At 45.9% G+C, this 23,974-nt stretch overlaps 1 protein-coding gene across 2 annotated transcripts in view; it reads right to left on the reverse strand.

Annotated features, from left to right (window-relative positions):
- Positions 1–23,974, reverse strand: part of ATP13A3 (ATPase 13A3) — a 1,430,808-nt gene that overhangs the window by 775,603 nt on the left and 631,231 nt on the right. For both annotated transcript variants that reach the window (XM_069618570.1, XM_069618569.1), the window contains exon 13: positions 23,486–23,674. In XM_069618570.1, the coding sequence (XP_069474671.1) occupies positions 23,486–23,674 (189 nt within the window). The remainder of the gene's footprint in view (positions 1–23,485; positions 23,675–23,974) is intronic.

The following is a 23,974-nucleotide window of genomic DNA, read 5'->3' on the forward strand; positions in this document are numbered from 1 at the left end:
AGGGCCACGTATCAAAGAGCCCTATAGATTGTGTAACCAATAGTGTGTTGAATATTAGTATGGCACAGAAGATGACTTGCACTTGGGATGGGCTTAGTTGTCCACCTGATCTTAGAGACCAATCACAACCCCTGTTTGGAACATATACCTAGATGTTCCCATTAAGCCCATCACATCCCAAAGTAGGTTTTCTCTGTTTGCCAGGTAATGCAACGTCAATGATGAATGTTTGCTATAAATGTGTGTTTTCTCATGTAACGTGTTGAGAGAAATCGAGCGAACGTCCGTTGATGTCCGTTGTAACTCCCCGTTTTAGATAATTCTTAATGAAACAGTAGAACAAGTTACTCTCTTACCTGGTAACGTTCTTTCGATGGGATGGTCCGACAAAGTATTCCATATCTATGACAGTAATCACCACAGCTGTGCTGCTTCGGAAAATCTTTCGGCATCTGCGTCCTGCGTCGATGGCGTTGATACGCCGCCCTCCAGATCCTCCTCCGACGGCGGACGTCACTGGATGTTATAAGTAGGACGCACGACACCCGTAGCCTCAGTTCTAGTTTTTTCTCCAGAACGTGTGGCACCAGTCTTCTGCCAGTCTGACCACACAAAGCCTTGCGGAAACGTAAGCTGCAATCGCATAAGAAATTCTGTAGCGGGGAAGGCAGGGAGGGAGCGATATGGAATACGTCGTCGGACCATCCCATCGAAAGAACGTTACCAGGTAAGAGAGTAACTTGTTCTTCGAGGGGATTGGGTCCTCCGACGTATTCCATATCTATGACAGACTCCCAAAGCAGTACCAATGCAAGGAGGTGGGAAAAGAATTTAGAAAACAGAAATTTAGAATGCCCAATCAAACGGTGGAGTAAAGGACCGCCTTGCCAAAAGCCAGATCCTGCCCCTGGATGGAATCGAGGGAGTAGTGACGTACAAAAGTATGTACCGATGCCCAGGTGGCTGCATCACAGATGTCACAAATAGGAACAGCCCTGTGTAGGGCAGTAGAGGCAGCCATACCCCTGGTAGAATGGGCCCGTAAAACGACCAGTGGGTCCATACCCGCCAAGCGGTAACACTCCGAGGTAGCCAAAATAATCCAGCGAGACAAAGTCTGTTTTGTCACAGCTTGTCCCAAACGCTTTCCAGCGTGACCAATGGAGAGTTGATCGTCCACTCTGACCCGGCACATGCGTGAAATATAAAAGCTTAACGCTCTCCTAGGATCAAGCCTATGGAGACTCCTCTTCCTTACCAGGATGCAGAGGAGGGTAAAACGCCGGAAGAACAACCTTCTGGCCTAAATGAAATTCCAACACCACCTTCGGAAGAAAGGAAGGACGAACTCGAAGGACAACCCTGTCCTTATGAAACACAGTGAAGGGTGGCTTAACTGAAAGTGCCTGTAACTCACTCACTCTGCGAGCAGAAGTGACAACAACTAAAAATACAATTTTAAGAGTCAACAATCTCAAAGGGCATGAATGCAAAGGCTCAAATGGAGCCCCCTTCAGAAACTTGAGAACAAGGTTCAAATCCTGACCGGGCACCTGGAAAGGTGACAGAGGGAACACAGTGAGCCCTTTCAGAATCTGAGAAATTAAAGGAATTTTAAAATAGGAACACTCTTCAGACGAGTGCTTAAATAACGACAGCGCCGCCAGGTAACCTTTAACGGTACCCACTTGCAAGCCGCTGTGGGCCAAAGAAAGCAAAAAAGACAGAACCATGGGAATGTCACATGCAAAAGGATCCACATTCTTAACCCTGCACCAGTCGCAGAATTTACGCCAACGGCAACAGTACAGGGACTTTGTTGCTGGCCGTCTGGCCGAAAGCAACTCCTCCATCATGTCCTCAGGGAGGTCCCAATCCTTATAACTCAACCTTTCAGAAACCAAGCGTGAAGGTTGACAACATCGACAGCTTCGACACAGGCCTCGAGGGCGGAGCCCGAGCGTATCCTTCAACAGCCTGGGCGCCGATGGCGTCGACGACTTCCTCGGTATATATTGTACTCACCCCAGATGCCCATGTCGGGGTCCCCCCCTTTGTTTTTGGATGTAGGAATAAGTTCTTCATCCCCTTCCACCTCCAAGTATTGCTACCTCGTCTTAAAGGGCCCCAGGTCCCAGGATTCAAAGGGGTAATGAAAGTGAGGTCGAGAGCAGGGTACCAATACAGGGAAACTAACCAATCAGCATCCAGCATTGAAACCCTGCATGGAAATAACTTAGGGAAAGCGAGGGAGAAGACTTGGCCCCCTTGGGGAGGAGGATAAAAAGGACTGGGAAAACCCAGTCAAGGCATGGATCCCGAGAGATACATAAATGTCTGTCCCTGCACTAAGGGGAGAGTCAGAGGAAGGTGGAACTCCAGAGGCTGCCGTCTATTGGATCTCTGTTTAGCTCTGGGAGAGGCTGCTGCCCATCAGGAGTAATAAACCTGAGGAACCATCTGCAGCACTGAAGCGGATGGCAAAGGGGGGCATCCTCAGCCGCTGACATGGGAATTGGAGATGCCACGGCCTAGGACAGCCACATGCAGCATTGAGGTACAAAGGCTTGCCTGTGGCAAAAGGGAAATACAAAATTGTACTGTCTGACTGGCAAATACAAGAAAGGAGGAGTGTGGGGAGAAATACATGCTTCCTATCACAAGCAACCGAGGAGGACTAGAGAGGATCGAATATTGAAAGGAGACGAACCCTTGCGACGAACCCAGAATTCTGAGACACAAAGGCAGGGTGAGCAGGTCAGGTGGAGCATTGGGGGACACCGCAGATTTGGGGGGTAAGCGAATACCAGCCAATGAGAACAGAACCATTGGCCAATAAACGGCCTGTGTGGGACTCTGAAAGCTCAAGTTCTAGGCAACCTACCACTTCAGACCTTCAACTCAAAGTTTTTAGCCAACCACTAAAACACAGGGACACATCAAAACTATGAACCAGAATGCCTAGCTACAGAGACACATGAAGGACCCAAAGCTCCCCAGACCAAGTTAGGAGGGTTCTGTGTGATAATGTCCCGGCAAAAATGTCACCATGCAAGAATGGCACCTTTTTTTTGCAGAGACATTATCATAAGGAACATGCAGGGGACACCCCGGCAACCCCTGACTTAAAAAAAAAAATGTTTTTAAATGGAGCCAGGGACACCCAGACAGCTGCCGCTCCCATTTACCCCATATATTGTCCCGTTTTCCGGCGACTATATGTATGGCAATATTATATAAGGGGACAATATTACCTGATACCCCTAGGAGATACTCAAAGACCCCGAGCCCAACGCAAGTTTTAAATTCAAGGAAGGTGCTTAGGAGAGGCACTAGATGAAACTTGAGCAGTAGAGAGGGAACCCAGGCTGTGAGTAATCTGCCGCGTGAAGGGCCATCATCTGTTTTTTCTGTTGCTGGATGTTTGGACGTTTGGATAGCATTAATCTTGCTTTGTAGTGACTTTGTGGAAAAGGTGAGCACGTAAGAAGAAAGGGATCTGTGCTGCGCCTTTAAACTTCTCCGGTCCCGCCCCCTGGCTGAAGGAGGAAGGAGGAAGTAGTACAAATTGGGGACCCAGCAGCCCTTGCGGCATGAAGGGCTATCATCTGTTTGTTCTGTATAGCTGGACACGGGACTGATTTGGAACCTGAAGAGGCACGAGTACTTGTTTACATTATATTCACGTAAAACATCACAGCAGAACAGGACGTTAAAATCATTCGTAAACCCACCATGATTCTAGATCACTGCTTGGCTTCTGGACAAGTGAGGAACTAGGTGGGACCTGGCGAAAAAAACAGCAGATACTTCTTTCTGGCATATCAGATATAACTTGGCTTCTTCACCAAGTTGCATAGGGAGACTACTTTAAAAGTACCTACAGACATTTTAGCGTCCAGAAGGGAGACTGTTGGGGTTTCATCCCCTTTGATCCCATTTGGAAAACCAGCTTGTCAGGAAGTCTCCATATTCCGTTAGCAAATCTCATCATGCTAAACAGAAAGAATCTCAGGAGCGGCCCACTGGTGGAAGATCTAAAGTCCCCAGAATGGCAAGAGGCCCATACTCAGAAATCATTATCATTTGAAGGTGGTCTAAATTTACAGCCGCAACAGAGTGTTCCTGCGGGCCAGGTGATAATCACTGATGCACAAATACATGAGACTGCACATTCAAATAAAAAAGCAGGGGAGGATATTGGGGATGGAACTTATTCCCTGGTATCAACCTTGGAAAGAGGAAAAGATATGACTCTAACAGCTTCAAATATCAAGGTGACAATAGACCATTACTTCAAAAGGGGAAGGCACAGAAGCTTAAGTGACTTTGAAGAGGGCTCACAAGGACCCGTGTATTTGAAATCAAACCTTACAGATGCTTTGGCCCTATAAAAGGCCGGAGTTAGTAGATACCAACACTATGCTCGGCAATAGAAGTATGGAAGGCAAGGAAATCAAATTTCTGCTATTAAAACTTATCCACACCCAAGGAAATGTAGAGTTAGTGGACCTGCCTCTGCCAACTGTACCAAACCAATACCGATCCCCTTCCATTTGTAATGACACTCCACTGTCTCAATCGGTGATGGAGGAATTTTGTCACCTAGCTCAGCTGGCGGACATCACCCCAGGGGATGATGTAATTGTCATGGACCATCGGACACGCCCCTTCTGGGCCTCCTGGTCCCTGACACGTCGGGGCTTACGCTCGGTTATACTACCAACATGGCCGCAAGCACAGAACTCTGCCTACCAGCCTTCACGTCCAATGCAGCATGTTCTATAAAGTAGCCACACCCCCGCGCGTCTCAACGCTACTGTTAGCTGTGGCTAGACGTGCACTCCGTAGTTCGCCTTCACGGAACTCTGTTGTTTCCTGGTTCCCGGACCGTCTGCTTTCCTACTATTCTCACTCCTTATTCAGCCTTCTCCTGGATTCCGTGCACCCGCCTCCGAGTGCTCCTTTCCCCTTTCCTGGACTTCCTGGACTTTCCTAGCGATCCCGGACTTGAAGCTGAACGAACACTGGAAGCCGAAGACGGCCGAGCGGGCTTGTACAAGACCCGAACCATACGAAAGAAAACTCCTCCTAAGGATTCCATCAAGCAGCGAAAACAGGTGAGAAAAGGGGAAACCTGTGACAGATTGAGACGCCACCTGAACCAAGTCGATACAGACATGGAGGCGGCCATTCAAGATCTTATGCGCGGCATGCAAGAACTAACGACCGAGGTACAAAACCTAAAGGCAGAGAATGCCGCGTTAAAACAATTAGTCTTATCCCGCGACTCTGCCACGAAGGAGAGCTTACTATTGGGCGGCATTGTAGACAAATACGATGGGTCCGCAAAAAACCTTCGTGGATTCCTCGATTCCTGTTTGGTCCACTTTACTTTTAAGCCCTATTATTTCTCTACTCCCAGGGCTAAGGTGGGCTTTATTATTTCGCACCTTTCCGGGAATGCATTAACCTGGGCCACCCCATTGGTTAATGCCAGAGATGCCCTCCTGGATGATTATGACGGATTCATTCAAGCTCTCAAGACCATGATTGACCGCCCAGAACAGGTCTATACCGCTCAGGAACGTCTACTTGATTTCCAGCAGGGCTCCCAGGACATGCTCACGTATGTAACACGATTCAAGCAATTGACTAAAGAAGCGGACTGGTCCTCTGAAGCTTGCTTCACTCTTTAAAAGAGGGCTAAACGAAGACATCAAGGATGAACTAGCCAGGGTGGCACTTCCAAGTTCATACCAGGCCCTTATGGATCTCACTCTACAGATTGATTTTCGCATCCAGGAAAGGAAGGAAGAGAAAAAGAAGACCAAGTTACCCTTCCAGAAGAACCCCACAGAAACTTCCTCGAAATCAGAAGGTGTTTCTGTCCCTACTAACGAATCCGAACCCATGCAAATAGGGGCCTTCCGTGGACCCATATCCTCCCAAGAAAGGTTACGAAGGATCCATACCGGCTCATGCATGTATTGCGCCTCGGACAAACATTTATTGAGAGAGTGTCCTTCGGGAAACGCCAACTTCCGGTCCTAGATGGAGCACAGTTTCGGGAGAGAGATGTTGGCTCCACATCTATACCATCCTTGAACTCTCCTGGACAAAACAATTTGGTAATTTTACAGGCCTTTCTATCGCCATCCAAGAAGGAAACCTACCCCATTCTGGCATTAGTGGACTGTGGGACCATGGGAATATTCATAGATCAAGAATGGGTCCTTAAACACCATATTCCTTACGAATCCCGGAATATCATGCAACCTGTAGAAGCAATTGATGGGAGACCTCTTTCTTCAGGACCTATAACCCTCCAGACCAAGGAAATTGAGCTTGCAATAAACCACCATCGAGAGAAGATAAAGTTTGATATCATAAAGTCCGCCCATTACCCAATGGTTTTGGAAATGCCATGGCTACAAAAACACAATCCATACATCAATTGGGCAGCAGGTGCCTTGTTCCTGGGTTCCGAGCATTGCATGTCTCATTGCCTACTCCTGGATCCTGCTCCGACACAATCGGAAGGGCATTCAGCAGACCTTCAAGCTCATCTCACGGTCTCAAACCTCATCCGGGTTCCTAAAATCTATCAGGAATACTCTGATGTGTTCTCTTCTGCTATTGTTCAAGCCTTCCCTCCTCAGACCTGAAGATTGTGCTATTGAAACCGAACCTTCAGCTGCGATTCCCTTTGGAAGGATGTTCATTTTATCCGAACCTGAGAAAAAGGCCCTCTGTGAGTACCTACATACTAACCTTGAAAATGGCACCATACGACCATCTAAATCTCCAGCCGGGCTTCTCCGTTTTTTGTTCCAAAGAAAGACACCAATGAGCTCAGACCTGGTCTTGATTATCGAGGTCTAAGTCAGTGCACCCTTAAGGATCGCTATCCGTTGCCCTTGATCTCAGATATCCTGGAGGCAGTAAGAGGAGCCGTAATATTCACCAAGTTGGATCTCAGAGGTGCCTACCATCTGATCCGGATTAGAGAAGGCGACGAATGGAAGACAGCCTTTAGAACACCCTTTGGTCATTATGAATACTTGGTCATGCCCTTTGGACTCGCTAATGCCCCGGCGGTCTTCCAACGCTTCATGGATCGGGTGTTTTCGGATATGCTATTTCTCTTCGTCATCGTGTATCTGGACGACATCTTAATATTCTGTAAGGATCCTCTCAAGCATGAAGAACATGTTAAGACAGTGTTACAATGGCTATGTGAACACAAGCTCCTGGCAAAACCCGAGAAGTGCCTTTTTCATGTCTCTACTTTCACTATCTAGGATTTGTCCTTAGCCCAGAAGGTATTGGAATGGATCAATCCAAAGTAAAAAACATTCTATCCTGGCCAAGTCTGACCACCGTGAAACAGATCCAGTCTTTCCTGGGCTTAGCCAATTTCTATAGGAAATTCATACCTTCCTTTTCCGAAATAGTCAGACCGATTATTGCCTTGTTGAAGAAAGATGCTCCCTATCATTGGACAACAGCTCAAGAATAAGCCTTCCAACGGTTGAAAACAGTTTACACAAGCCCCCATCCTGGCTCAACCTGATATCAACCGGCCCTTCCTAGTGGAAACAGACGCCTCTAACTACGCCATTGGGGCAGTTCTGAAACAGGAATTCGACGACAGACTGGAACATCCTATTGCCTATCTTTCACGGACATTAACTCCCAGTGAAACCCATTACTCTGTATTAGAAAAGGAACTGCTAGCCATCCGGCAAGCCTTCACCGAGTGGCGTCATTTACTTCTGGGAGCAAAACATCCTGTCCAGGTTCGCACGGACCATCGAAATCTTCAAGTATTACAAGCCCTGGAATGTAGCAATAGCCGTCAAGCCTGTTGGGCCTTCTTCTTTGCCCAATACCAGTTCCAGATTCATCATGTTCCTGGAACACAGAATATAATTGCTGACGCCCTATCCCGACGTCCTGACTACGAACCCCCTGAAGACCGGACATTTCCTAAGATGTTTCCCCATACGATATTTGTAGCTCAAGCAATTAGCCTCCTGGAAGAAGTTTGCATGCAAACCCAGTCCTCTGAACTCTGGAGATATATTTCAAGGAAGAATCAATGGAATCTGAAAACCAAGGATGGATATTTGTTCAAGGATAATGCTCTAGTCATTCCCACACAAAAACTACAACAAAAGATAATAAACCTCTGTCACGATACCCTTCACTCCGGACATCGTCGAATTACCAATACCCTCCGTCTAGTACAAAGGCAATTTTAGTGGCCCAGAATGAAAACCGACGTACAACTGTACGTACAAGCCTGTTTGGTCTGTAGTCAAAACAAACATGATAACAAGAGACCGGCGGGTCTCCTACTGCAGCCTACACTGCCAACAAGGCCGTGGGAATTCATCGCTACAGACTTCATTGTGGAATTGCCACCTTCCAGGGGATACACGAGTATCATGGTCACTATTGACTAGTTCACCCATATGGCTCATTTCACCCCCCTGTATAAACTGCCATCTTCATCAGAAGTTGCTGGAATCTTCCTGGAACACATTTTCCGACTTCATGGACTCCCTTCCAAGATCATATCAGACAGAGGGCCTCAATACATTTCTCAGTTTGGAAACACCTTTGCCGGATACTAGGGATTCAACGTGCCCTCTCCTCAGGCTATCATCCCCAAACCAACAGAGCTACTGAATGTGTGAATCAGACCTTAGAACAGTATCTTCGTTGTTTCACTACCAAGGTCGAGGACGATTGGTCCCTTTTAATACCTGTGGCTGAATTTGCCTATAATAATTCGGATCACTCAGCTATTAAAACCAGCCCTTTTTTCTGTAGCCAGGGATTCAACCCTTCGATTCTACCTTCTGTCCTCCCACATCCTACACCAGTTCCTACAGTCGATTCCTGGATTGAAACACTCATCAATGTACAAAGAGAAGCCAAAGAACAGTTAGAAAGGGCCAGGACTCAGACCAAGTGTTAGGGAGAATCCTCTGTTAAGGCTAATTTCCCAAACCTAGTGAGTTCCCCAGCAGCTTTGCTGGATTTTTGGGGTTTATTTTTTTCTCCTGCTAAGAGTGAGACTCTTTTTCTCCCACTCTTAGACATGATTTGAGGTGTTCCTTTGACTTTGTATGTGTTTTATGGGCTATGGGGTCCTTTACCCCATAGGGCTTCATGTGTTTTTGGTATGTGGGTTACACAGTACCCTCCGTGCAGTAACCCAGGGGTGTCGTAGCGACCCCCAAACATAGACTCCATACCCTGGGACTGACTACTGTCTCCCAGGGCATGTAAAGTCATCATTGGTTTTACTAGTCTTAAATTGTGAACAGAACCAGTACAAACCATCATATTGTGGACGTACTGGTCGGGGCAATTCGATTGCCCCGGGGCCTGTTGTTGAAGGGGGCACTGTCCAGTCCCCACCCCGACCGAGTTTTGGCTGGTGGCAGTGGATACTACTTTTCATATTCGACCGCGAATATATTCCTATGGTATTTTCCCATTGTTCGAGGCTACCACTTTTTAATATAGCCTCGAACATACCGCCGGTTTATTAAATTAATATAAATTCACTGGTTGGTATTTTTTGCAGAAACTCTGTTCCAAAATTGCGTTTGTGTTCGCTTCTGTGACTCCAACCCAAGTCGAGCCCTTTGTTCCACTTTTTTGGCGGGCTTCTCCACAGAAGCCTCCAAAAGTGGTGCCACTCTGTCTGGGTACCACAGGGGGTGTGAGAGGGGCTTTAGGCACCCTGGACTGAGTTGCCTCGGCAACTCAAGTCGCACTCTTGTGTGATTGGCCCAGTGGTGAGCCGCCCGGCTCACCACTTAGCATGTTTGAGTGACAGCTAGGACTGATGAATGGGGGTTTTCTGCATAAAAGCAGGGCTTTGGGGACTGGGACTTCAGACGTCGCCACAGGACCAAAGAATCCGAAGAGGGAGAAGCTGAGCCGACCTGCAACGACGACACCACCGGTGGAGCCCTGCTGAACCGTCTCAACACTTTTCCCGACAACAGAGGAGATCTTCATTCCGAAGAGTCTTCTTCCTTTGACTGGTGGGGATAACCAGTTTGCCCGCCTTTTCACCTTCCCGGATCATCTTGTGGCCGCCTTGCCTGTGACAAGCACCCCATCAACCGGGATACCACGTTTTCTCCACTACCCCAAATAAAAGGGTAGTACCTTTTAACCAGAGAACTCCACAGCTGGTTTCTTCCCTGGCAGTGCAATGACCTTCAGCCTTCCTCCACATCGAGATCATCTCTTCCTCTGGACGACGCCACGACTTGCACTCGCTGCCAGAAACAATTGCCCCCGCTGGAGGATCCTCTCCAATTTTAAGGCACTGTGTCCGCCTGGCCTCCCCCGCAACGGTCTGTGTGGGGTGACTCTTAAAGCCTCAATTTACCACTTGGGTTGGCCCTAGGCTGGCTAACTGAACTTTTCTAGACTGAACAGATTCCTTTCTGCACTCTCTGCAAGACTCTCCAAGCCTTTTAAACTGTGTGATCTTGGGCGCATTGGTGTTCTACTCTCTCCAAGAGAGAGCCTGGCCTCTGAACTTTTTGCTCACAAGTAGTGCTTCTGAAGGATCGTGTTGTGTGCTGTTCCGAATCTCTGCCTTTTCCCTCCCTTTTTCTTAAGCTTATTAGAGCGCCATCTTTAGTTAAGCGCTCACCTCTGTCTGGAAATAAGTGGTGTTAACTAAGACTGGTCTAATAAGGAATAAGGAATGTATATATATTAATAGTGACTGTGTTTTTGAACTTACTTATAATAATAGTGCTAGAGTGTTTTCTAAGTGTGTCTTTAAATAAATAAATATATACTTGATACCAAAGCTATGGTCAGTGTTTGCTTGTGCTACTGTATTTTGGTACCTATCTTGTATACTCTATATACTGTCTAACTCTTCTTGAGAGAAGTCTGGCTGCTCAGCCACAGCTACCAGGTAAATCTGGGTAGTACAGCCTGCTACCAATTGGGTTTACTGCCAACACCTGTAGTCTTAAGCCTTTTGCAGTGGTCCCTAAGGGAACTGCACAGGTTTCTGCCTAACACCAAGCATTATACGGATTCAAAGAAGACCAGTGCCCTCCTACGCACTAGGAGATAAGGTATGGCTATCCTCGAAACTGCTCCCCAGCATCTAATGCCAAATAAACTGGCTCCCCAGTATTACGGGCCTTTTTCCTATTAAAGAAATCATCAATTCAGTGGCCTTTCGACTCAAATTACCAGACTCCTGGAAGAAAATCCACCCAATTATTCATACAACTCTAATGAAACCATACATCCAGACCTCTCGGTCTAACCTCAGGCCTACTCCCGTACTTGTCAATGACCAACTGGAATATGAACTCTCCAGAATATGTGACTCCAGATATAAACGTGGTCAGCTCTGGTACCTGGTGGAATGGAAAGGGTATCCTCCCAGTGAACGCAATTAATTTCAAATAATTGAACAGAGGATCACTCCTCGCACTTCTTAAACGGATTCCAGAGTTGAACAAGTTACTTACCAACTGTAACGTTCTTTCGACTGGATGTTCCTCCCACGTATTCCTCATCTTGTGATAATTCATTATCTCCAGCTTCGCTGCTTTGGAAAAAAAATTCTCGGCAGAGGGCGCTGTGCTCGAGGTCGTGGCGTCGATTGTCCCTCGACGGACTCCGTACTCTGTCAACGTCACCGATGGTATAAATAGCTTGAGCCGCGTCCGTTGCTTCAGTTCCGTTTTTCCGATGAAACATATATGAGGAACACCCAGGCGTGCCCCATGACCGATACATTCTTCGTGAGAGGAAAGTGTAAGAAAACGTAAAACTGTACTGTGGGGTAGGATGGGAAGGTTGATGAAGAATACGTGGGAGGAACATCAAGTCGAAAGAACGTTACAGTTGGTAAGTAACTTGTTCGTCGAATGGATTGTGTCCTCCCACGTATTCCTCATCTTGTGATAGGCTCCCATAGCAGTAGCAATTTTGGAGGCGGGAGTACTAATTTCAGTTTTCGTGGACAGAATGCAGAACTACCTTGGCAAATAAACCCTCATTAGAGGAGGCAGTATCCAAACAATAATGTTTAACAAAAGTATGCATAGTTTTCCAGGTTGCAGCTGCACAAATATCTGCTGCCGGGACTCCCCTCTTTAGAGCCGCAGAAGTAGCCATTCCCCTTGTAGAATGGGCACGAAGCCCATCTGGTGGTTCTTTTCCCGCTAATCTGTAGCATTCAACTATGGCTAAAATGTTACAGATAAGCCTAATTTATGACCAGTATAACCCACGAATAGTTGGCCATCTTGTCTCAATTTAACCATCCTTGAGATGTAAAAACTAAGAGCCCTCTTGGGATCTAGTCTGTGTAATCTCTCCTCTTCCTTGCCCAGATGAGGAGGATAAAAAGTCGTTAGTACTATTTTTTGTGACAAATGGAAGTCTGAGACTAGTATATGGTGGTTTGCAGGAGAGAGCCTGAAGTTGGCTAACCCTGCGGGCTGATGATAGGGCCACAAGAAGGACAGTTTTTAGAGTTAAAAGCCTCAATGGACATGAATGCAGAGGCTCAAAGGGTATGCAAGTCAAGAATTTTAGTACTAAATTTAAATCCCAAGTTGGTACATGAAAAGGTACTGGAGGGTACACATTAGTAAGCCCTTTTAAGAATTGAATGATTAACAGTATTTTGAAATATGAAACCTCTTCCGAGGAGCGCTTGAAAATGGACAGCGCAGCAAGGTATCCTTTGATTGTTCCTATCTGGAGCCCCAGATTAGCTAGATGTAGCAGAAAAGAAAGCACCATTGGGGTGCCACACTGAAAAGGGTCCACATCCTTGTCTTTGCACCAATTACTAAACCTGTTCCAGCGACATGGGTACAAAGATTTTGTTGCTGGTCTTCTGGCCGAAAGATTTCCATTACGTCATCCGGAAGATCCCAATCCTTGTATCTCAACCTCTCAGAAACCATGCGTGAAGGTTGAGTGTCTTGACCTCTGGATGGAGAACCCGACCCTCCTCTTGCAAGAGAAGATCCTCTCTTTGTGGAAGACGTATTGGAGGGCAGATGGACATGTCCAGAAGGTCCGGGTACCACGTCCTCCTGGCCGAATCCGGGGCAATTAGGATCATGGTTTTCCTGAACTTTCTCAACCTCCTGATTACTTGAGGAATCACAGGGCTGGGGCAAACGCGTACGCAGTGGAAATTTCCACTCCACTACGAATGCCTCTCCCAGAGCTCCTCTTTGAGGAAATTCCCTTGGGCAGTACTGATCGCACTTCCGGTTGATCGCGGTGGTGAACAGATCAACTTGAGGGGTTCCCCAAAGGGCAAAGATCTCCTGAAGGACTTTCTGAGTTATCTCCCACTCGTGAGAGACCGTGCTCTGCCTGCTCAGAGCGTCCGCCGCCGTGTTCTTCTCTCCGGCTAGGTGAATTGCCAATAGAGAGATTCCTTCTTGCATTGCCCAGAACCATAGCTGCATTGCCTCTCTGCACAGTGGTAGTGACCCTACTCCTCTTTTGTTGAGGTAGTACATGGCCACCGTGTTGTCCCGTCATTATCAGGACATTCTTTCCCTGTACAGAGGGCAGAAAGGCCTTCAGAGCTAGTCTGATTTCCCTCAGCTCCAACAGGTTGATGTGTAGTTTGGACTCCGATGGAGACCAACGACCGCTGATTGCCAGATCGTTGTGTGCTCCCCACCCCGTGAGTGAGGGGTCCGTCACTACTGTTATCTCCGGCCATGGTTGCCAAAAGGACTCTCCCTTGAGAATGTTGTTGTTGCAAGCCCACCATAGAAGATCCTGAGCAACTGCGCTCGGGACTTGCAGAAGATCCAACATATTCCCTGAGAACTGGGACCACTGAGTTCTGAGACCACTGAGTTCTGAGTGCCCATTGAAGGGATCTCATTCTCAAACTGGCCTCTGGTACTAGGAAAATGCAGGATACCATGAGGCCGAGCAACCTTAGAAAATCGAAGGCCGGTAGACGTTGGGTATTTTGGAACTTCGTTACCATCTGCTGGATGTGGAGAGCTCTCACTTCGGGAGGCGAGGCTTTTCCCGAGGAAGTGTCCAAGACTGCTCCGATAAAATGGAGCTTCTGGGATGGTATCATGTGGGACTTCTTGAAATTGAAGGAGAAGCCCAATTTGTGGAGGAAGTGGCAGGTGATCGAAAGATGTTCCTGACCTTGTTCGGGAGAACTTTCTCTGATCACCCAGTCGTCCAGGTAGGGATATATGTGAATACCTCCTCTCCTGAGACTTGCCGCCACAACCGCCAACAGTTTGGTGAAAACCCTCGGGCGGAGGTCAACCCGAATGGTAGAACTCGAAACTGATAATGAGAATTGCCAATCGCGAACCTCAGGTACTCTGTGCTTTGGATGGATTTGCACATGAAAGTAAGCATCCTGAAGGTCCAATGATCCCAAGCAATCTTGGAGTTGGAGAGCCTGAAGGATCGGAGAAAGAGTCACCATCTTGAACTTGTCCTTCCTGAGGAACTTGTTCAAGTTTCTCAAGTCTAAGATGGGTCTCAGTCCTGCGTCCTTTTTTGGGATGAGAAAATATGGGGAGTACCAACCTCTGTTCCTCTCCGCTACATGAACCAGTTATATGGCACCTTTCTCTAGCAGGGTTAAAATTTCCTGCAACAGGAGCGGATCCGGAATTTTGGCGGAGTTGGCTCCTGGTGGATGATTCGGAGGCCTTTTTAGAAAGGGGAGACAGTAACCTTGAGCTACTGTTTCCAGTGCCCAAGCATCTGAGGTAATGCCCCGCCATTCCTTCAGATGTTGAGAGATCCTGCCACCCACTGGTGTTGTGTAACAAGGTCTCAGAGGGATTTGGAGGCGGCTGCAGTAGTGGCTGAGGGTACAGATGCCGCTCCTGAGGCTGATTTTGCACCTCTTCCTCGTGCTCCACGAGGGATGTTTCTTTTGCCCCTTTGAAAAGCCTGTCCTCTTCCTCTACCAAAAAAGGAGTAGTATCAAAAAGAACGACCCCTCCAGGAAGATGAGCCGGAATAGGGTTTTAGAGGCTGGCGCAAAGAGGCGCTAAGTGATTTAGCTGCCGCTTTCGAGGTCTGAAGTTTTTCTAGTCTTTCATTAGCCTTTCTGCCAAAGATCCTCGAGCCATCAAAGGGCATGTTGAGGAGTTTAGCTTGCACGTCTGGTGCAAACCCTGACTACCCTCAACCAGGCAAATCTGCGTAGCACAACGCTTGCAGCCATGGATCTGCCGATACTATCAGCAGTATACAGTCCAGTCTGGAGACATTCCCCCATTGCCTCATTCCAGTCTTTGACTAAATTCAGGAAGCCTTCCCTTTCCTTGCCTTCCGGGATATGATCAGCTGCCGCCGAAATACAGTCCCACAGGGTAGGGTACAGGTGACATTTGCCGACTTAAGTGCCATACTGCCCGACGTGAAAACTTTACGTGCCCAGGCATCAATTTTTTTATCCTCTCTATCTGGAGGGATAGTTGGATAAGCAGTTTGTTTTGAAGTAGATGCTGCCTGAATGACTAAACTCTCTAGAGTCGGATGTTTATTCAAATATTCAGGATCCGTTCCAGCTGGTCTATATTTTTTTGGAAAAGTACTATCTGCAGCAGCAATAGTTCTCCACAGTCCTTTGAAGGGCCCTGTGGAAAGGGAGAACAGAATCTTTCTGAGGTCCCTTGACGATTATATCCGTCATGTCATCTTGTTCAAAAATGGGTGAAGTATTACCACAACCCATATATTCAACTACCCTGGTCATAAGACCCCTGTACCCAGCATCTGCATGCTCTGCAGGATCAGGTTTGGCGAACTCTAATTCTGGGGATGTGTCAATTCCACTGGCAGAATGTAGAGAATCACTTAGGTCTCTCATTCTAGATTCCTGGTCAATAAGTTCCTCAGGAACTTGTCTTGTACCATAGGTAACTCCCAAAGGAGTAACCTCGTCTTCTTCTGAAGCAGACTCTTTATAAATTGCTGACATAGATTTGAAAAAGTATGACCTGGGCAAAGGAGTGAATCTCCTTTCTTCCTCTTACAACCGCTTCGAAGGAATTGGCAAATCCTTCGAAGTTGTCGAAGGGATCTTCGAAGTCTTCGAAGATTACTTTGATAATGGTGTCGAGGATGTTTTTGGCTTTGGAGTCGAAATTATCGACGCCGAGGGCGTCGACAAAGTCGAAGTCTTCGACGACTTGCGTTTCTTGCATGGCACTGGAGAAGTGCTCGACTCTCGAAGAGTCTTCGACGGTTTTACGTCGACTCGAGTTTTTTTGGATTCCTCGACGCTACCGGTCTTTGCCATGGTAGTCTTGGACTTCCCTTTGTCATCCAATGGAGCGACTTTAGGAGTATGGCTTTTTCGAGGGTCTTTCGAGGGGGTCGGGCCGCGTTCTCGAAAACCTCCATCATCTTTTTGCAGAATTCTTCCCACTTACTGGGAGAATCCAATTTAGTCGGACAACAAATTTCTTCGGTCGACTCTGAAGAAGAAGATGATGATGATGAGGGAGATCTAGGTCTCCTCTTCATTTTTTTCGATGATGACGAAGATTGTCTCGATCTACTCCCAGATCGAGATCTCTTTGAGTGCCTATGGTGATCCGATTCATTAGAATCAGTCGCTTTGTGTCTTTTTGACGTAACCTTTTTTGAGGCCTCCCTCCCCACCAACAGTTTACCTCTCCTCTCACAAAGCTTTCTCGGTCATTGATTGGCAGGACCCGCAGTCGTCGGTTCGGTGACTGGAACCGAGACACCAGAGACAAATCCGGTGGGGATCGGTGATCGACATCTTAGACCCACAATCTGCACACTTCTTGAACCCAGCCCTGGGTGTCGAAGGCGTTGAAGATGACAACATTTTTTTCACAGAAAATAGAAGCGCGCAATTCTCGATAGCGAAGCGATCGGAAAAACGGAACTGAAACAACGGGCGTGGCTCAAGCTATTTATACGATCGGTGACGTCAGAGTACAGAGTCCGTTGAGGGACAATCGACGCCACGACCTCGAGCACAGCGCCCTCTGCCGAGAAATTATTTTGCCGACGCAGCGAAGCTGGAGATAACGAATTATTACAAGATGAGGAATACGTGGGAGGACACAATCCATTCGAAGTATCTTTTTGCATCTAAAGATATTGAGTATGTCAAGTTTCCAGAGTGACACTTGACCTACCTAGTGGAGGTAGGCTTCACATCCAAGATGGGGGCGAGTGCAGTTCTGGAAGCGTCTGATCTTCTGCAAAAAGTAGGGCTGGCCACTTACGAATCCCTACCCCTACACTTGAGAGGAGGGGACAAAAAGGAGGATGATCTAATTGGAGGAGAAAAGTCACACAAAGCTCAAGTCAAAGAATCGACATCAACCAAACAAGGTCCAGCTAGCAGTGATAAGGCAGCCTTGTGGTCCCTGCTGCCTGAGATCATCACACAGGTCTGTCAGAAATTGGGAGTAAGTGAGAATCAGCTTTAGTCAGGAGGGCATAAGGGTGTGAAGTTGGAACATGCAGGGATCCAGTTCCTTCAGAAACCCAAAAATGAGAGCAGAGGTTTTTTATTCTCCTTCAGGAGACTTGGTTAGTCAATTCGCCGGATTTAGAGGGTTTCATAATACTCACACAACCCGCAACGACGATAGGGAAGGGAAGACCGAAGGGTGGTTTAATTATATCATGCAAAACCATCCTCTTTAATGAGGTAATACTGATCCCCTGCAAACAAGAGGGGATTTTGGCAGCCAAATTTGTGGCACCAAACTTTAAGGGGATGAAGTATATAACAGCCGTAAATTTGTACTGGAATCCCGCATGTTCAAAGCTTGTAGATTTTCTGGATTCTCTATTGGGTGTGTTGACTCAAAACTACACCACCGGGATGCACATGTTTTGGTAGCAGGGGATCTAAATTCCCAATGCGTGGAAGGCAGTCAAGGGGAAGGGGTGTCAAAATTCAAGGGAATCACACTAAATGGGAATCACACTAGATGGATATCTTTCTTTATGGATTGGGACTGTTGTAAATGGGTCTTTAGAAGGGGACATTCCAACGGCAAATACATGGTCTCGAGGGCTATTAGAATCCATATTGGACTATATTTTCTTATCGAACAATCTTTTTGAACACTGAAAAGTTGTGTGAGGGAAAGAGGTTCAAGTGACCCTAGGCGCTTAGAAATCTCTTTCAGATCACACTTCGAAAAGAAATTAAATGTGTGGGATGACCATCTAGTAATAAATAATCCAAAAATAAATCACCTGGTAAAATACAGAAGAGACAGTGAACAACTAAACAAAGCCCTAGAACAAGTTGAGCAGATCCTTAGTGACAATGATCTAATTGGAAACTGTAATCCCTATACTTTCCATGACTTCCTCTGGTCAGTTGAAGGGTTGTATATGAATTGTACGAATGACAATTGTTCGAATAACAATTGACCTTCTGCACAATTGACCGAATTTAAACGGTCAATTAGCATATATATGCAGGGGGAAAACCCCCCGCAGGCTCCCACCCAATCCAACCCCCACCGCAACCCCCCACCCAATCCCCTTATATTATTACACCAACCCAACCCATAATATATATATAAAAATGACCATATGGTTAATTGTGCAGAAGGTCAATTCGGACCCCTATTATTCGAACAATTGTGTCATTCGAACAATTGTAAACGAACAATTCGGGTAATACCAGTTGGAGCACCTCAGACTAGATCATCTCGAAGAAAAACAGATCATAAACATATATTTGATGAAAGCACTTGGCTGAAGTGTGAGATGCGCTTGCTAGTAAACGCCATAAAAAGGGATGTTGTTGATAAAACTCTGCCAAGCGAAACTTCAGGAAATCAAAAATAATTACAAACACTGGTCTAAACAGCAGCAAATTATCCGTTTGCAGAGGGATGGAGAATCTATGCTCCAGGCTGTTCTCAATAAAACTTGCGAAATTTCTGGGCACTGATTAATACAGAAACATTTGACCAAGCTAGTGCTCCGTCAAACAGTGTTCCGGAACTAGAGTGGGTAAATGACCTTTCGGAAAAATACTCTAATTTGAAAGGGCAGACAACCTTTTGTACATCTGAGGGTCAATGGAATTTGTATATTACAGAAGAAGGTATTCTCGATCTAATAAGGAAATCCTCATCCTCGAGCGCGGCAGGGCCTAGCGGCCTAACATACCAAGTTCTAAAGTGAAATCCAAAGAGGTGGGCTAACCTGTTGAAAACGCTGTTTCAAGGAATATTAAAGCATTAAAAAATCCTGGTGTCCTGGAAAACGGGCATTATTAGTCCTATCTTTAAAAAGGGAGATTGTAAAGATCCAAAAAGCTATAGACCCATTACACTCCTTGATGTTGAAAGTAAATTGTTTGTCAGTTTATTATTGAGAGACCTGGGACACTGGGCTGATGCAAATAACATTCTGCCGAAACAACAGACTGGGTTTCGAAAAGGCCACTCCACGTCCCTAAATGGAATAGTGCCATCTACCCTCTGCAATAATCAAACTGGTGGGAAAAGATCACGCTTATACAGCGCTTTCATTGATTTATCAAGTGCTTTTGATCTGGTTAATCGAGACAAATTGTGGTCCAAACTTAAAAGTGGGGGTGCTCCAATCTCACTTATCGATATATTAGCCTGGTTGCATGAAGGAAACACTGTGCAAGTGAAATTAAATCTAGAAGGTTTCCTGTCTGAACATATTCCTGTACAGAGGGGGTGAGGCAGGGTTGTATGGTTGCCCCTTCCTCTTCACTTTTTTCCTCTGATATTTTGGCCAGGAGATCGAGTCTGCAGCACTGGGCAGTGCCAAGATTGGCACAAACGCAATAAAGTGGCTTATGTACGCGGATGATATAGTCCTCTTGGACAAAACACCTGTGGACCTTCAGAGGTTGTTGAATGCCTTGGATCAATACATGAAGGAAAATAGCCTTGTTGTTAATCTTGAAAAGTCAAGAGTGGTGATTTTTGGAGAAAAAGGGATCAGAGGAAGACATTTTTGCTGGACGTTAGGGGGTCCGCGGATTCAAGTGGTGGAGGAAGTCATTTATCTGGGTTTCACATTATACGCTACACCGAGAGCTAGCCTCATATGGGCAGAGATATTACAAAAGTGTACCCAATTGACGTCACAGTTACAGAAGATGATTAAACAGTACTGAAAGTTCTCTCCTACCAGCAATCCGGTTCTATACAGCCAAGATCACCCCAGGTCTCCTGTATGGCTTAGCGGCTAAACCCCTGACATGGGTTATAGATTGGCTGAAAATTGAGGGCAAGATTTGGAAAAAACATTGTCCCTGCCAACAGCCAGTCTAAGATTTCAGCTGGGTCTTCCGTCACTCAGGTCACAGGTTGATTGAAGCTCCTCACTCTTCAGTTTGATATTCAACCCCAGAGAAAATACCCTATATGACGATCTATGGGTACATCTGAAGTCAGACTCTCCGGGAGTACTGAGTGATTTACAAAGGGCTCCACAGGAGATTCTAACTAGTTGTAATAGTGATATTGATACACTTATCACAAATCCTCTGAAGGGCGCTATTAAAAACCGATTGGATAAAGACAATCGCTCAAACTCGGTCTTCCAAAGTGGCGCCTTCTTTTTCCCCGATAGATAAGAGACTTGGATATCTACCAAATTACTTGTCAAGATTCCCGGATGCAACCGTGAGAAACAACTTTCTTAGAGTGTGCCTAGGTCTGGTTCAGATGGGATCTTTTCTTGCCCGTTGGGGGCGGGGAGCTAGAAGTACACTCTTATGTCCAGACTGCCAGGATCCAAAAGACCAGACTATCGAGCACATACGAACATTTTGCCATGGAACATGGGATGTTCGTAAACAATATCTGGAGCATTTCGTTGTCTCAAGAGATTGGTTGTCATCCGATGATTTTTTGGGTGAGATTGATGGCGGGACATGAACCTGCTTTGACATTAAATGAAGTATGGTAAACAGCTTTCATCTCATGTGTCAAAATCTGAAGATTTGCAATTGGACTATACGTATGAATTTTAAGAATCAAAAAATCTGGATTGTGCAAGGACCATTTAATGGAAAATGAAATTATGTTTATCAGATATGTAACATTTATGTTTTTATAGCTCTGTGATTCTGCGAAAAACAACAATATTTGGTTATACCACAGTAAAAAAAAAAAAAATGTCAAAAAGTAATCTGCATAAGAAACTGTTCAGTCTTACTGTCTCAACATAGGAATGGACGTATGAAGTCCAGTGAGGTTTAGGACTATCATTTTGGAAAATCCTTTGGACTTTTTGTTTTACTATGGGGAAGCCACAAGGTTACAGATTGCTTAAGAACAGGTTTCTGGATCTTCTGTTGGTCATCATTTTGAATCTCCAGTTATAAAATAGGGTGTCTCCAGCGGGACATGGATTCCTGAAGTTAGGGAATATCACATAGAAAGGGGATGAAGGTGAGTAGGGAACTGCCAAGGGGATCATGTTTCCTTATCCAGGTCCTCACACCTAGCTAGTATTACTGAATTAGATTAATCAGAGGAACTCTTAGGCATTTCTTTCAGCATTCCTGTTTTAAAGGTTCCATGTGTTAATATCCCCGCAAACATATTTTGATACAAAAATATCACAATATTTGTGTGGCAATAGTGACCCATGGACCCTGCGGGGGATACCCCAGCAACCCCTGCATTATTTTAAAATTTGCTGGGACACCCACGCAACACCCGCTCCCACAAATTATCCCCCCCAAAATATCGCCTATGGCGAGACAAACGGCCATATGTACGGTGATATTTTTGGTGGGGATATTTTGTAGAGATACCGTTTAAAATCAAGAAAGCTAAGGCCATACTGCTCTTTGGGGTCTAGTGCCTTACTACTTGTATACCTGCATGTGACAGTCAAGTACTTGACCCTGTCGGGGTGGAGTGGGTGGGGTGTGAGACAAGGTGCTACCAGGGTGTGTGCCAAAGCCTATCCCAGAGGCAGCGTGTGGGATTTTGGGGACCAGTCCCTGACACCTCCCACCGCAGCAGCCAAGTGTGCCTTGTTTACTACTGTTGGCACCACTGTCAATCACAAATTACCTTCCAGTCCAGCGTTTTCCTTTCCAATTAACAGAACTACAGAGTGAAAGAACTACAAGATTCAGAGTCCAACACAGTAGTAACCAACCACAAAGAGTTGATGCGGAAAAGACTGACCAAGAAGCAACCTGTCACATCAACCTGCAGCTTACCAACATGAACTGTAGCCTTCATACGCAGAGGTAAGGCAAGAAGACCGGCGAACACGTACTGTCTCGGACCACCAAGACGGCATGAACACCCGCACACATATAGGGGGACTGGGCAACATTTTTATTTTTACCTGTGTATTATGATTACCCGGCCCAGGGAAAGCATAGGGCTAGATTGATAGGAACAAGGAGGTGAAGCAAGGAAGCAACAGGAAGGGGGAGGAACCATAGAATGGGAGGCTATTGGTGTAAAAGGCCTGCAATCACAGGGCAAAGTGTGAGGTGTTTGAGTGAGGTCAGGAGGTGTGGTGCTACACGGAGACCAGGCGGAGAGACATAATAGCATTTCAGTGCTGGACTTCGCCTGGGCAGGACAAAGACTGATATGTTTGGGATATTTCTCCTCTGTGAAAGATAGTGAGCTGAAGAAACTGGGTAAGACTCTCGGCCCAGGACGGTCTCAGCCAGGACTAATGTCTAATAGAGAGACTCCCAATACCCCCCTTGTTTTTTGCCTAAGGTGAGTGGAGCCACTGGGATGTTAAGGCATCAGTCAGGGACACCCCTTTGTCAGAACAACCTGCAGTCTCACCAAACAGAATAAATGCTTCAAATAAAATCCTTGAAAGGTATTTTTCGAAGTGTGTGGATTTATTAAAGCCATTTATGACACAACACCTACTTTCTTTGGGCACATTAATTACCATAAACAAAAAATATTTGTTTTAGTCGTATAGGCCCTCTTTGGATTAGTTAACACAATAGTACAGCTCCTTTGTGTGGCATGCGCTTTTGATTTCTCTAGCCACAACAGCAATGCATATGGTAGCATGGGGCAGACACCTGCGTATCTGTTATACCGGGCATATTTGCCTATGTTTAGGGACAATGGGAAAATATACTGCTTATCTGAAGGGATGGTTTCTATGGAGCTTTCATACTCCCACTGGACTCAACTCAGAGGTTTTTCACTAATCATTGGTCATGATTTTAAACACTTCAACAAACTGCATATCCTCTATATACTCATTGAGGGCATCCCAGATTACGCACAATCCGTTTTACTTTAACAATGGTATATTTTGGCTTTATAACTCACCAAACATGAATTTACATTAGAAATCAGTACTCTATGACACTATATGCAGTTTACATATTTGATGAGGCCATGATGCTGTAAAGGTGTAGCCTTAAAAGACATCTGACCTTATCGAAGCACACAAGGTTCAGCTGTCCGCAGATATTGATCCTCTGAGGGCTGATGCAGAAGATGCCAATATTTTTCAAGCGTCTCTGTGCATACACAATGCCTGCAGTCATTGCTGCAGGTAGCGCTGGAGGGACAGTTATGGTTATGATATCAAGAGACTCAATGATGATTGTGCCAGCAGGAACCTGAGGATATAAGATTTAGAACAAATTTGAGAAAAACAAGCTATCAAATGCTTTTCAAATTGTAACATTAGCATTGATGCATATAAAAAGCATGGCCATAAAAGGGATATTTTTCCACCTTTATAGAATGGTCATGTAGTTTCAGTTAAATCATTTGGGATGTAAGCAGTCATAGCCAGTGCCAGATGTGAGACTATCCTTGAGAAGTTATATTGCAAACCAAGCTCTTGAGCACAGATGAAATATTTAACCTCAAGCTCAGTACAGGACGTACCAGTTTCACAATGTCTGAAATCGGGT

The sequence above is a fragment of the Ambystoma mexicanum genome, chromosome 10, assembly GCF_040938575.1.
Source record: "Ambystoma mexicanum isolate Mex_15411 chromosome 10, UKY_AmexF1_1, whole genome shotgun sequence".
NCBI classification, from domain to species: domain Eukaryota; kingdom Metazoa; phylum Chordata; class Amphibia; order Caudata; family Ambystomatidae; genus Ambystoma; species Ambystoma mexicanum.